This window comes from Bos javanicus, chromosome 14, assembly GCF_032452875.1.
Source record: "Bos javanicus breed banteng chromosome 14, ARS-OSU_banteng_1.0, whole genome shotgun sequence".
NCBI classification, from domain to species: Eukaryota; Metazoa; Chordata; class Mammalia; order Artiodactyla; family Bovidae; genus Bos; species Bos javanicus.
The window spans coordinates 7,918,564-7,932,003 of NC_083881.1; the positions used below are offsets into that span (position 1 = coordinate 7,918,564).

The window sequence follows — 13,440 nt, forward strand, 5'->3', positions numbered from 1 at the left end:
GGGAGCAGGTCTCCAATAAGTTAAGGAGGCAGCTTATTCGGGACTTGGGATCTAAGACCCGGAGTCGCTTCTAAGGGAAGTCCAGGCGTGGCGCAAGGGTACTCGGAAGAAGAAACTCTGAGATGGAGACGGGGGCCACTCGGTCACACGGAGACACACGGAAGTCCACACGCACACGCGCGAGCGCGCCCAAGCACACGCACCCGCGCCCAAATGGATCCCCAGTGCACACACGCCCGCTGCACACGTCCAGGCCCCTGCCTTCCGGACGAGGAAAGGGACAGCGCTGCGGAACGGCCGCCGGGACCCGGAGGGCCGCTCCCCGCCTCGCCTCCACGCGGGCTTGCGCAACAGGCGGCGGCTCGGGCTGGCACCCCCGCGCGCTGCCCCAGCAGGGCCAGGCGCGCCCAAGGGAGTGGGAGGAGCTCCCGGGAGGAGGGATCGGCGAGGGAGCCCCGAGGGGGGGGGGGGGGCGGGGCGAGGCGCGGGGGGCGGGGCCGCGGCGCCTATAAAATCGCCTTCCTCCCGGGCATAAACAAACCTCGCCTGGCTCCCAGCTCCGCCTGTGGAGCGCACTCGTCTCTTTGCCTATCTCCTCGCTCCCTCTGGGCGCCTGCAGCCTAGCTCCGGGTCCTTTTCGCTTTTCTCCCTCGTCCTTAGGTAAGCCCCACGCCCTCTTCCCGCCAGGAGGGGTGGGATCGGTCGCCTACGGGTGCTCCTGCCTCTGCTGGACCGCCCTTTGTGGCCAGCCCTCCCCTACTCCCGGAGCTGCAAGTGCTCGGTCTCCCGGTGGCCCGTGGGTGAGCGCCAGGAGGGGCTTTGGGGGTGCGAGCACTACTGGAGTGGGGGTGTTTGATTCGGCCTCAAGAGGGAAAAAAAGGTCCGGGTTCACCTTTCCCCTAGCTGAGGAAGTGGGATCCTGAGGATCGGGGTAGGGGGTGGAGAGCCCCCAATACCTTGATCGCTGCTTCCCAAGGCCCTCCGGGCTCACACGGGCGCCCCAGGCTGGAGGGCGCGCTGGACGTGGGAGGAGGCGAGACCAGGAGTGTGTGTGTGTTTGAGGGTGGAGGTGGGGTGTGTCCCTGGAGTGGGGTGTCTGGGGAAGGAAGGATTGAGTGCGCCTGTAGAAAGGAGATGGCTAGGGGTGAGCGGCGCTAGGGACGAGGCTCGAGAAGGGGACGTGGGTGTGTCTGCTTCCCAGACTCTGCCCCCAACCAGTGTGTGTCTGAGGGGCGGGGGCCCATTCAGCCTGGAAGTCGGGGTGGAGCACGCTTGTGTGTGTGTGTGCGCGCGCGTGTGTGTGTTGGGGAAGGGTCCTAGTGTTCCAGCCCGTGTGACACGCGCGGGAGCGAGGGTTGGCGAGCATTGCTGGGCAGGGTCGCCCCCCGAGGTGGCCCGGGTTGGGCGCTGTGGCGGCGCGTAAGCGGTGGCCTGGACCAGAGGGGTCGTGTGACATCTGGCCGCTCTGCGCTGGCTGGGGCTTCGAGTGGCGTCATTTTCGCCTCCGCCCACTCTCCCCAGCTTCCCTTCTCTCTCCTGCCCTCCGAGGGGAGGATAACAGCTGGATTTGCCCGGCCCTTCCTGGGAGATCCGCCGCGGTCTTGGATTCAGCCGGGGTCAGGGCGTGTGCACCGTGGTGGGCTCCGGGGGAAACGCGCTGTCACCGCTTGGGTCGCATTAGTGGCTGAAGCTGGGATTTAGTGGCTATTTGCCTTGCTCCGCTCCACCGCCCCCACTCGCCCGCCTGTCGCCTCTGCTGTCAGACATCCCTCTAGGTCTGGGGCAGCACCGACTTGTGGCTTGTGTGGGGGAGGTGCCCGGCAGCTGGTAGGGGAGGCAAACCTAGATGAGGAGGGCGCGATTGTCTTGTGCCCAGACCATCTCTTCTTCCCAAATGTCCTGGGCACTTGAGTTTGTTTGGTTCCTTTGAGTCACTGGGAAAGATGAAAGATTCAGAGAGAGTTCAGCCAGTGGCCAGGCAGGAGGGCTTTAGCCATCAGCCATACTTCACCTCCTAAAGAACAGAATATCTAAACACAGAGTGTGTTCTTGCCATGAAAAATGCAGTCCCAAGGCAGACCTTCCAGCCCAGCTTCCTCCTGGATAGAAATGCTGGAATCTTGACTGAGTTTCACAAAGGTGAACTGAAATAAGCAAGGTACAGAGAGTGCAACCCACTGCACCTGGCTTCAAGAGGTTCCCCAGCCAGGGCAGAAATGCAGACAAGGGTGCAGACCCCAGCCCTCTGTGGTGGTAACTGTTGGGGTGACTCAGGGTGGGGGTCAGGGGAGGAGGGGACACAGGAGTGGTCAGGAAGTGATAGGATACCTTTAAAGGGACAGTGCTCTGGAGTCAGGAGCGAAGCCGGATATCCCCAGACCCAGGACTTGGTAGCTCTGTGGCACTTTGTCTCTCATCATTTTCACTCCTCTCAGAGCGAGAAGGAAGGCCTCGCCTGCTTCGCTTTGGCACCTGGCACCTGGCCCAGGGCCAGGCCTTTGGGAGGAGATCAAATACAGACACTGAATCAACTGAATGGCCCCATTCCTCTGTGATCCCACAGGCAGTTAAATTTTTGGTGATAGCATGTGACTGCGCTTTCCAAGGAGACCTTGGAGAATCTTTTGGGGTCTCTTTTCCTGAGAAGCAAATCCAGGCTTGCTATCTGTTGGTTTAATAATTTGGAGAAATTAAAAATTCACACAAGTTCCTGGTCCAACTTCTGCCCAGTTTACAGATGGAAACTGAGACCCAAAGGCAGGGAATGACTTGCCAAGGAGGAGCCAAGCCTGGAAGTCAGCCTGAGTTTCCCGGCTGTGATGGAAGGTGGTGAACGGGGAATCTCCGTCTTGAGAGATGTATTTTCTGCGGTCAGAAAATGAGTTGGATCCTCACTGAGTTTCTGGTGGGGAAACTTTCCAGACAGAATGTGGGTGATTGATGGATCAGTTGATTTTCAGTCTGAATCAGGAGTTCCTGAGACAGAAGCAGAATCAGCGTAGTGAGAAAGGGCTGCAGCCCTGCTGAGTGGTGGTGGCCCAGATTTGGGCTGCCCAGGCTGGACCCCAGATGTGAACAAAGCCCTCCCTGCCCTGCCCCCCAGACACACACATCCCCTGCCCTCAGCGCACTGAAATCTCCTGGCCTGAGCGGCCTCAGCACAGATGGGGAAGAAAGATCTCATTGTGTTTTTCTGATGGCCTGAAGCTGCAGTTCTTCCTTGGGATCCAGAGAATCCTATCCAAAGCGTGACTCAAAAGGCCCTGTGCTTCAGAAGGGAAGCCAGGATGATGACTCAGCATCTAAGATTCTAGCAGGGAGGGGCCCTGACTCAGGCAGAGGGGGCTGGGAAGGGACAGGACCTTTCTCTCTCTCCGAATCAGCAGCTATATCCCACAGCCCCTCTCATCCTCACGAGAGCTCTCCCTGTGCTGTCTTGGCTCCATTGAATGGATGGGAAAACCAAGGCCAGGAATGTTTAAGGGACTTGCTTGTGGGCTATGTGACTGGAAGTGGGAGGGGCAGGCTGAGAACCCAGAGCATCAGACCTGAAAGCCTTTGTTCTTTTTTCAAAATGACACGTTGGGGTGACTGCAAAAAGGCTTGAGTGAGAAGAGCAGAGAGGCCAGCCAGAGCTCTGGCCTCAGTTTCCCCCTCTGAAAAATGAGAGTAACAGATACTGTCTCACCGGGACGTGTAAATATTAATTGAGTTAATCTACGGCAAGAGTTGAGGACAGTACTTGCCCATGAGGCCACGGTGAGGGAACTTGCGGTCAATCATTTCCACCAACGGCATTCTCAAGGCATTGCCTGGGGAAGGCCTGCAAATGCTGGATTCATGTTTTGCTTCTTGAAGTTTTTACAGAAAGCTAGGCTTATGCAGATTGCATAAAAATATAATGGAACTTTGTCTGAAATGCAAATTTCCAGGCCTGGTAGGTCTGGGATGGGCTAGGGATCTGCATTGTTTCAGTGCTTTCTGGGCTGGATTGGGCTAGAGTGTACTGCCAGAGAGGAGGATATTTGCTCCAGAATGATGGCTGGGGGAGAGCAAAAGAAAGAAGGGGGCCACATTCCTCATATCTCCAGGGTCTGGAGTAAATAGCTTTTATTTGGTTAAAGTGCCTTGTGATTTCAAGGCATCTCCTTGTTCCTTTGAGACAGGAGACATCCTTGCTATTTCTCAGATCAGAAGACTGAGGCTTGAGCAGGTCCCTTGCTGGTCCAGAATCAAGTGATGGGGCTCCGTTCCCGGTGGGCCACCGTGGACCATTCCCTGCAGCATTATCCTTTGAGGCTGCCCAGGCCCTCCTCTATCCATCTTTGGAACCTGGACTTGGTTTCTTGGCTTCATTTCAGGAAGCCCTTCCTGACTCCCTGATCTCAGTCTGGGCCCAGCCCTGCCCTTTCTTTCTCTTTAAGTTTGGAGACAGACACAGGCAGGTTGGCCGTCTCTGCTGCGGACCCGGCGGAGGTCAATTCCCTGGATGCTCGCTTGACCCCTGCTGCGCCAGTCCAGGCTTGTTGGAGCAGGGTGTGCCGGAGGAGTGTGATCGCCAGTATGCGGACCCCACTGCTCCAGGGCAGACGCCCTGTGAGAAGAGACCTGGCAACCCTGGCAACCCTGGCACCCTGACTTGGCGCTGCCGAATAGACCTGATTACAGAGTGTGGATCCACACACAGGTTTCTCTTCCACCCAGTCCTGAACTTCATACCGTATATTTACCGAAGACCTGCCCACCTGGGCACCGTCTCCAGGCATTTCCAGTCCAGCAGAGGCGTTCCTCCAACTGAGGGGCTAGGAAGTGGGACTCCTTAGCAGTCTGGGGGATTCATCTTTTGTTTTATAAAATTTTTTTTTCCTCCTTAAACCTGTGGAAAGCTCTGTACCTATAAACGATATGCCCATGTACTGCTCTGCTTAAAGAGGTGGATGGGGACCTTTTTTAAGGAAGAACAGGGCTCCATTCTGTTCCCCCATCTCTACCCCCAACTCCACCTATTGGCTTTGAGAAGGTTCTGGGCAGCTCTCTCTGAATGTGAGTGTGAGAGTCATTCCGAAGAGGTAGATAATTCTGAGGACTCTCTTAGCTGGGAACCCTCCCCCTCCTCTGCTCTTCTTGTTAATCATTGAACTTGCCTGCTTTCTCCAGTGAGCCCTCCCTGACTTCCCCCTCCAGGCAGGCCAACTGGGTTGGGTGCCCTTCTTGGGTCATTCTGGGTTGTGTCTGCTTAATTACCCTTTTGCCGTAGACCGGAGAGTGCACTTAGTAGGCAATCAGTTAATATTGGTTCAAGTAGTAGTAGCATAGTTGCTTCAGTCGTGTCCAACTCTTTGTGACCCCATAGACGGCAGTCCACCAGGCTCCCCTGTCCCTCGGATTCTCCAGGCAAGAATACTGGAGTGGGTGGCCGCTCCCTTCTCCGGGGAATCTTCCCGACCCAGAGATCGAACTCAGGTCTCCTGCATTGCAGGCAGATTCTATACTGTCTGAGCCACCAGGGAAGCAATGTTGGTCCAAAGGATACCTCCATTTACTAAGGAAATAACCGTGGGCCCTGTTGTGTAGGAAAGATCGGAAGGTCATCCAGAGGGTAAGAGCAGCAAGACCAATTCGGGGAAAGATTCTTTCAGTGTGGCAGTTGTCCCATCTCAGGGACAAAGGGTTGTGTAGGAGGAATCTGCCTCCACGTCCCATGCTAACGCTGGCTCCGTCTGTGTGCTTTCCACACATTATCTCACAGACCTTCCAGTGCTGCTCGTGTTTGTCTTGCAGATTCACAGAAAAAGCCTCTCACCCACCCAGCATCCTCCTTTAGACTTCCGTTATCCTTCGCGTCCCCGCAGACGGTCTGGTTTTCTCTCTGCCAGACAGGTGGCTGTGCTGCCAGACCTCCACGGAGAACCGACAGGAAGGTCCTGGGTCGTGCTGTGGAGCAGCGGGTGGGGTGAGGACCACGTGTGGGCCCCTCCCTCTTCCTGCTATTGTGTCCCAGACTTTCTTGCTAGTTCTGTGCTCTGGCCCAAAACAGAGAAGTTGCCTTTGGTCTCCAGCCTGGTACCCAGGGAATGGATGCAGCTGGGGGGTGCCTTCTCTTTAGTGATTTCTTTTTTAGTCTTTCAATATCAGACAGTCTGTTGGATGCTGCTGAGGTTCAGCCTCCAAGCAGAAGCACCCAGGGCCTCTTGAAGGAATTCTGATTGTCTGATCGTCTTTTTTCGTTTTATAGACTTTTGAAAGCCCTGTTTTCTATCTCCCTTCCCCTCAACTGGGGAACTTTCTAGAAGGTCCAGTGAGTCCGGCCATTATTGTTTACTAGGTTGATTACATAAGAAAAACATTGAGAGGCCATCGGCTTCTTCACCCTCCTCGAAGGCTTGGGTTTCAGAAGGTCCAGAAAACATCACGAGAACCCATGGACTGCCTGGTAGCTTGATTTCAGAATCTCTTTGGCAAAGAAAAGACCAAAGGACACGTCCATAGCAAGGTGCGGGGAGGCAGGGCGTACCCCAAGGCTGCCTTTCTGGAGGTTAATGCAGACGGGGCACTGTTCTCTCAAACCTTCTGGAGTTGACTGTACTCGGAGAGGATGTTATGGCGAACATCAGCAGCGTCCATTGATCCCCTGCCCGCCTTTTAAATTTTGTTCTATAAAGAGCCCAGTGTGCTGGAAAAAAACACCGCTTTCACGTGGCTTGGAAACCAGGCGTGTTCTGGAGGGGACAAAATCTGGGCCAGTGGCTGACAGTAACAATCGATGCAAGCTTATCAACAGTTGTTCCTGGTTCCCCTCTCTCTCTGCTTCACTGGAGGACTCTGGGAGGCTGTGGTCTGCCTGTCCCTGCCCTGCCCACCTGCACTCACTCCAAAGGATGGAGTCTAGGCCTTTAGGAAGTCACACAGGCCTTGGCGTTTGAGCCTCAGATTACCCACTCGTAAGCTGAGGTGATCCAATCCACATTCTCCCAGGGACCTCCTCCAGGAACAAACAGAATAATGCAATGAAGCTTTTTTCTGAAGTATTGAATATGGCGGATCCCTTCTATGTGTTGTGAAGGGAGAATGTCTAAGATGTGGACTTTGCTCGCAGCCTGGGCCTCTGGTGGTGACTCAAGGGGGCTGTGTATGGTGGAGAGAGAAACACGTGACTCTGCCAGCTGATCCACACAGGAGAAGTCTCTGGGTGTTTCTGTGCTTGACGCCCCCCGCCCCCGCCTCGGAGGGGCTTTAGGGGCCCAGCAGAATTTGCCAAAGAGGAAGGGCAAATGCCCCCTCCAGGTGGCTTGTTGGAGGAATGCCAGAGCTGGTGGAGGACTCCAGTCTTAGGGACGAGGAGGAGGTCCCGGCTGGGAGAAGAGGGTCCTCCAGGTTCCCAGGACAGATGACCTGAGCGGAGCCATGCTGCAAGAGGCCCTCATAGCACCCCAGGGGGCACCTCCCTTTTGTCTGCATGTAGCACCTTCCTGCCTGGGCTCCCATCCGTCCTGAGTTTTGGGGACTATGTGATGTGCATAGAGGGCTTCTCAGGTGGCTGAGCAGTAAAGAATCCAGTTGGCAGGAGACACAGGTTCGATCCCTGGGTCAGGAAGATCCTCTGGGGAAGGAAATGGCAACCTGCTCCGGTATTCTTGTCTGGAGAATTCCATGGACAGAGGAGTCTGGCAGGTCACAAAGAGCTGGCACGACTTAGCGACTAAACAAGAACAACGGTGTCTGTAGAACACTTGCCACATATTTTGTAGATGGGAAGCCGAGGCCCAGGGAGGGGATGAATGGCTTGGGAACAGTCATGTGGCGGGAGGGGCAGGTTTCCCACGCGCCAGCTCCTAAACAGTGTTCCCGCTGCTCCATCAGGGCTTGTGAGAATCCCGGGCGCTGTCCGTCCCCTTGCTCTCAGGGTGACTGGCTAACAGCTCTCACATGGCCTCATGGCCTGAGATGCCTTCGCTCACTGCCTTCCCAGTCCCCGAGGTCACCTTCTTCGCTCCTCCGAGCAAATCTCAGTCTTGGCTTTGCTGGAACCCATGGAGTTCAGCTCATTGCTGACTGGCTCCTGGGTCCGTTGAACTGGAAAGGTATTTGCCTGCGCTGCCCGCCCCCCCACCTGCCCCTGCCCCTTGGGCCTTTGTTACTCATTGACCCGAGTGGTGGCGCATTGGGTCTGATTGCTGGAAACCCATGTGACACCTGCTGGACCTTTTTTCTGTGTCCTCTCCTTGCTGGGCCACTCGGGGACTAAGAATGTTTAAAATACAGACCGTGTCCCCACAGATGGCCCTGGGTCTCTGAGGCAACCAGGGAAGTGCACTGATTAATGAGGCAGTTATTTGCCCGATTCTGTGTGCCATGGTTGCATTGAAGGCCTCCCACTACTCTCTGGGAGCAGGAGTTGTTATGCCCATTTTACAGATGAGCAGACTGAGGCTCAGAGGTTAGATCGCAGAGCCAATCAATGGTAATGTTCAGATATGACCCTCAGATCTCCCCCCGCCTCCCCATTAACTCCTGGCTGCCTTTCACTTCTGCAATATTGATTTTCTCAGAATTCCTTCTGGGCAGGCAGGTGGGAAAGGAAGAAGTGGTATAAACCAGTCTGGCAGCTGGTGTTGTGACCGGGAGCTCTGCTGTGTGCACTGAGTGGGATTTTGGCAGGAGACCTCATTTCCTGTGTGGAGTGGCTTCCCTCTGTGCTGTGACAGAGCCCACCCTACAGGATGGCATAGGGGGCTGGAGTCAGACACCCAGGCTCCCACCACCCTGCCCGGTGCGGCCTGGCCCCCTTCAGAACTGCCACCTGCAACCCTCCGCTCCTGCAGGGTTGCCTGGGCCTCTGCAGCCCTACGTCCTGCTCTGGGACTTTGCAGGAGGCGGTGGAGAAGGGCAGGCTTGGCATCCGGCGCTTGGCCTCAAACCCAGGGAGAGAGCTTGTTGAGCCCAGTGGGGCTGCAGGTTGGCTGCGGGGGGTGACCCCAGGTGTGGGCACCCTCTCAGTGGAGCCTGAAGGGGACGGGGCAGGGCACCAGCCCTGGCACCCAAACCAGGTCACCTCCTGTCTATGCCTGACTTGTCACATAGTCGGGTCTCACCACAGAGCTGTGATAAGTCCTTTCTTGATCCACTCAGTGTCTGCACATACAACTGCTGTGCAGGAAAACCACCTCCGAGTAAACCTTCCTACTGCACATGCTTCCTGGAACTCAGAAGGGCTCTGAGGGCTGGTCTTGCCTCGTGGGGGGCAGACGATAGGGATGGGGAACACGAGGTGTCCCTGGCTTCATCTAAAACGTGTCAGCTTTCTTCTCAAAAACAGTTTTATATATTGAACTTCCTTATAAGGTTTCCTTTAGACCCCCAGCTTCTGAGACAAAAGTTTGCAATGTTTATTGATGGATGCAACAGAGACGGGGTTAAGGGCTGGCCTCAAGGGGCCTAAGTCTGCCGAGATGGACTGAGAGCACCCTAGCTCAGAGAAGGGGGTAGGGGGTGTGGGGGCCCGGGGCTCAAGGTGCACCTTCTACAGCCCGTTTGTGTGGTCTTGGGAATCGCAGGCGGTGACCTGGCTGGAGGTCCTGGCTGAACTCACTTGTCGGGACGTGTCCAGTTACAGTTATGAACTACAGGCTGCCCCGGGCCTGCGGGAACGGCACCTCCTACCCACCCCCACCCCCCCGGGAACGAGGAGAACCTGGAGTGTTCTCTGCTTTATCTGGTCTCCCTGCAGACTTCAGAGCCCTGGGGTTCTCACTGGCTGCTTGGTCTGGGCCCAGGGCATTTCAGCCGCTTCACTCCTGGGGCCAGATAATTCTGCTGTGGGGGTGCCCTGTGCCCCCGTGGGGTGGTCAGCAGCCTCCCTGGTCTACATCAGCTGGATGCTAGTAGCATCTCCCAGTCGTGCCGATCAAGAATGTCTCCGGACCTTGCCAGATGTGGGGGACAGAAGCACCCTCGTCTGGACAAACACTGTGATAGTCCTCTGTGAGCTCCTTTCTGAGTCTCCCCAGGGCCCTGAGCACATGAAGGGTGGGGCTCCCTGAGGCCTCCTCCAGCTTCCAAAAAAGGAGCAGTTCTCAAATACTGATGTTTAAGGGGGATTCACCAGTTTTCAAGCCACTGTCTCCTGGGGTCTGGGAAGCTGAGTTCTAGGAGGAAAAGAAGGTGTGGGGTAAAGGGATTTCTCCGGGAGCATGTTTGGAAAGCCAGGAAAGCTGGACCTGAACTCTTTCTGGTTCTGAGGGAGGGTGAGAGGGCAGGTGAAGGCTGATCCTCCAGTGGGATCACACTGGAGTCAAGCCAGCCAAGGAGACCTGACCACGCTGGGCTGAGCTGCAGCCTGAAATACACGTGGACCTGTTTTCGAGGCGTTTCACTCCTGTGGTTTACTAAGCCACGTAAGAGCGAATGTAGACAGAAACATGGGTCTCCCAGGTGGCGCAGTGGTAAAGCATCTGCCTGCCAACACGGGAGACGCACGAGATGTAGGTTCGATCTCTGGGTTGGGAAGATCCCCCTGGAGGAGGAAGGGGCAACCCGCTCCTGTATTCTTGCCTGGAGAATTCCAGGGACGGGGGAACCTGGCAGGTGACAGTCCATGGGATTGCAGGAGTCGGACACGACTGAGTGATCAGTTGCTGTGAAGCTGCATAAAAGCTGTGCATCTGTCTGTTCATTCTGTCTGTTGTGATGCTAGGGGCTACAGGGAGGGAAGGGAATGAGCCAGGTAGGCTACCTACCTGTCCTGGGGAGCTGGCAGGTGGGGACGGAGGCCCAGGGATAGCCAGAGACCCTGACTTCACCCCTGGGTTCTGAAGGAGCCCGTGTGACAAGCTCTTAGCGTTGCCAGAGCCGTGAGCTTCTGGAATGCTCCCTGGCCTGTGTAGGCGAGGTGTCCCATGGCCAGGGTCTCGGGACCGTGAACACGCTGAGTTAGCAAGGCCGGCAGACCTTGGCTTTTCATGCCTCCTGCCTCCGAGCTGGCAGCCGCCCAGGAATCCTCGCAAATATAAAACCGACTTTGTTTTCGGAATGTTCTGGAGCCTAGACTCCAGAGGCTGCATAAAGGCATTCTTGTGGGGCTGGTTATCTACTGGGGCCCTAGACCAGAGCGTCCCAGGGGATCTGCCCACAGAGCACCACGTGCTGGCGTGGGGGGAACGTGTGGGGCGGTCCCGCTCTGTCGCCCGCTGACCCCTGAGAGGTGTTTTACAAGGAGGGTTCCTCTGGGTTCAGGGAGCTGGGCCCTCAGAGGAGCTGAAATTGAGACGTTCAGAGACCTGTGCTCTCTGTCTGGCTATTACATCTGTGGAGCCATGAAGAGTTTGGGGCGAGGTCCCCACTCTGGAAACCAGCATGTTTTCACCCAATTCCTGATTCAGAATGTCTGGGTCTGTGACCTGGCGGGGGTCCCTGGTCTCCTGTCACTTACTCCTTCACTCCCATCTCTTCAGCTCTGCCTGTAGCACCTACCCCTCCTTCTGAGCTCATTACACCTCACCCCAATACTGGGTGTGGGGAGCTTCAGACTCTCAGCTTGACTCTTCACCCCTAAGAAGAAATACTGATGCTTCCAGGTCCCTGATTGAGCCCCCCAGGAGGGAGTGTGCTCAGGACCTGTCACCCCCCAAGCCTCGGTCCCCAGGGAGGTCAGTTACGGTGGCATTTCCACTGCTGGAACTCCACTCCGTCTTGCTCTTGTGGTTCTCCTGCAGCTGGCCCGGCATCAGACCCCGAAGGGCCCCTTCTGGCCCACCCCGATCTCTGCCCCCACCCCGGCCCCCCACCCCTGCTTTCCTGCCCCCACTCTGGCTCATCAAGTGCTTTGTGCCTTGAAGATCTTTTTTCTTTCACAGTCTTCCCAAATGCTCCGTCCTGTCATCTTGGCTTGAGATAGTCCCTTCTCCTGCCCGCTCCCCCCACCCCACCCTAGCAGGGAGCAGAGTACCCTGCCCAGAGATGAACATGGGGCTGTCTCTGTGGCCGTCCCTCTGTTGGGGATATCTCAATGGTGTGGGGATGAAGAGAAGGGAGCTAATGCCATGCCTCCCCATGGCCGGCCTCCGGGACCTTCTGTCCCCTTTTGCTTGTCAAGCTGGGGCTGTCTGACTTCAGGATGTGGCAGCGACGTGGGTCTCCTTCTAAAGTGCAGAGAAAAACATCCGTCCTTGGTGTGGTGGGTGGGCCTGGCCTGGGTGTCAGGGCCTGGTTTTGAGTGCCGTGGTGGTTAGGTGGCTAAGTTGTGTCTACCTCTCGTGATCCCATGGACTGTAGCCTTGTCAGGCTCTTCTATCCGTGGGATTCTCAGGCAAGAATACTGGAGTGGGTTGCCATTTCCTCCTCCAGGGGATCTTCCTGACCCAGGGATTGAACTTGAGTCTTCCACATTGCAGGCAAAGTCTTTACCGACTGAGCTGTCCAAAAGCCTCAGTTTCCTGTTCCAGGAAACAGACTTCCCTCCATCCCCAGGGGCAAGACTGGGTCGGGGTGGTGGGCGGGAGGTAGAAACTGCTGGTCTGGGGAGTGAAGGCTTCCTCCCTGGCCTCAGTTTTGCTTCTGTCTGGAAACACCTAGCAGCCGGAATTGCTGACCCCCTGGCCTCTGTCTCTGTGCAGGCACGTGACATCAAGGACATGTCTCGGGAGTTGCAGGACGTGGACCTCGCCGAGGTGAAGCCTTTGGTGGAGAAAGGGGAGGTAAGTGGAGAAGCCCTGGATACACCCCCTCCCATCCCCACTCATATATGGACATATGTGTGTGCACAGTAGGAACACACATCCATGCACACATGTGTGCATACACATGCACACATACGCATATGTCCACTGCTTCCTGGTTTCCACAGGTCACCTTGTCCTGTTGCAAAAGGCCAGGAGGTTCTAGTTCAGGCCCCAGCTTGGCTGGCAAGGGCTAAGGTGCCTCGCCCACCTCTGGCCTTTCTGTCCTCACCAATCTCATTTGTAATGAGAGGGGCACTGGACCAGAGTTCCTCCAAGCACCTCCACCTTCAACATCCTGTGGTTCTAAACCTGCCCCTGAAGCCCGTTGCCCAGCGGCTCTGCCCCACCTCAGTGGGTAAGGGACCAGACTGCCTGGGTTCAGGTCCTGCCTGCGACACTCTGCTGCTCCGTGACCACTGGCGAATCCTTCAACCTCTTCATGCTCCAGGTCCCCAACTTTAAAAACCAGTGACCCTAGGACTAGTGTCATGGGGCCAGGGTGAGGATGGAGGGGGTTAATTCACGTGGAGCAGTTTGAAGGGGACCAGCTGTGCTTGTGTTCTCGTGTTGCTGCAATTATCACCCTCTTTTTTTGGCCAAACCTTTCAAGTCAACAAGACGTCCTTGTTGGAAGCAGACTCCCCTGCCGTATAGCCTAGCCTGGCATGATCCGTCCTGGACTGGCTGTGGATGGATGTGAGAAACCTTTTCGTTTTCATGGTCG

At 56.2% G+C, this 13,440-nt stretch overlaps 1 protein-coding gene across 2 annotated transcripts in view; it reads left to right on the plus strand.

The window, feature by feature from the left end:
• The first annotated feature begins 484 nt into the window (after positions 1-484).
• NDRG1 (N-myc downstream regulated 1) overlaps positions 485-13,440 on the plus strand; it is a 56,234-nt gene continuing 43,278 nt past the window's right edge. Inside the window, exons 1-2 of one of the 2 annotated variants that reach the window (XM_061438540.1) lie at positions 485-660; positions 12,612-12,692. In XM_061438540.1, coding sequence (XP_061294524.1) covers positions 12,630-12,692 — 63 coding nt within the window. In that variant the 5' untranslated portion in view covers positions 485-660; positions 12,612-12,629. The remainder of the gene's footprint in view (positions 661-12,611; positions 12,693-13,440) is intronic. The other variant, XM_061438541.1, reaches the window with a different exon arrangement.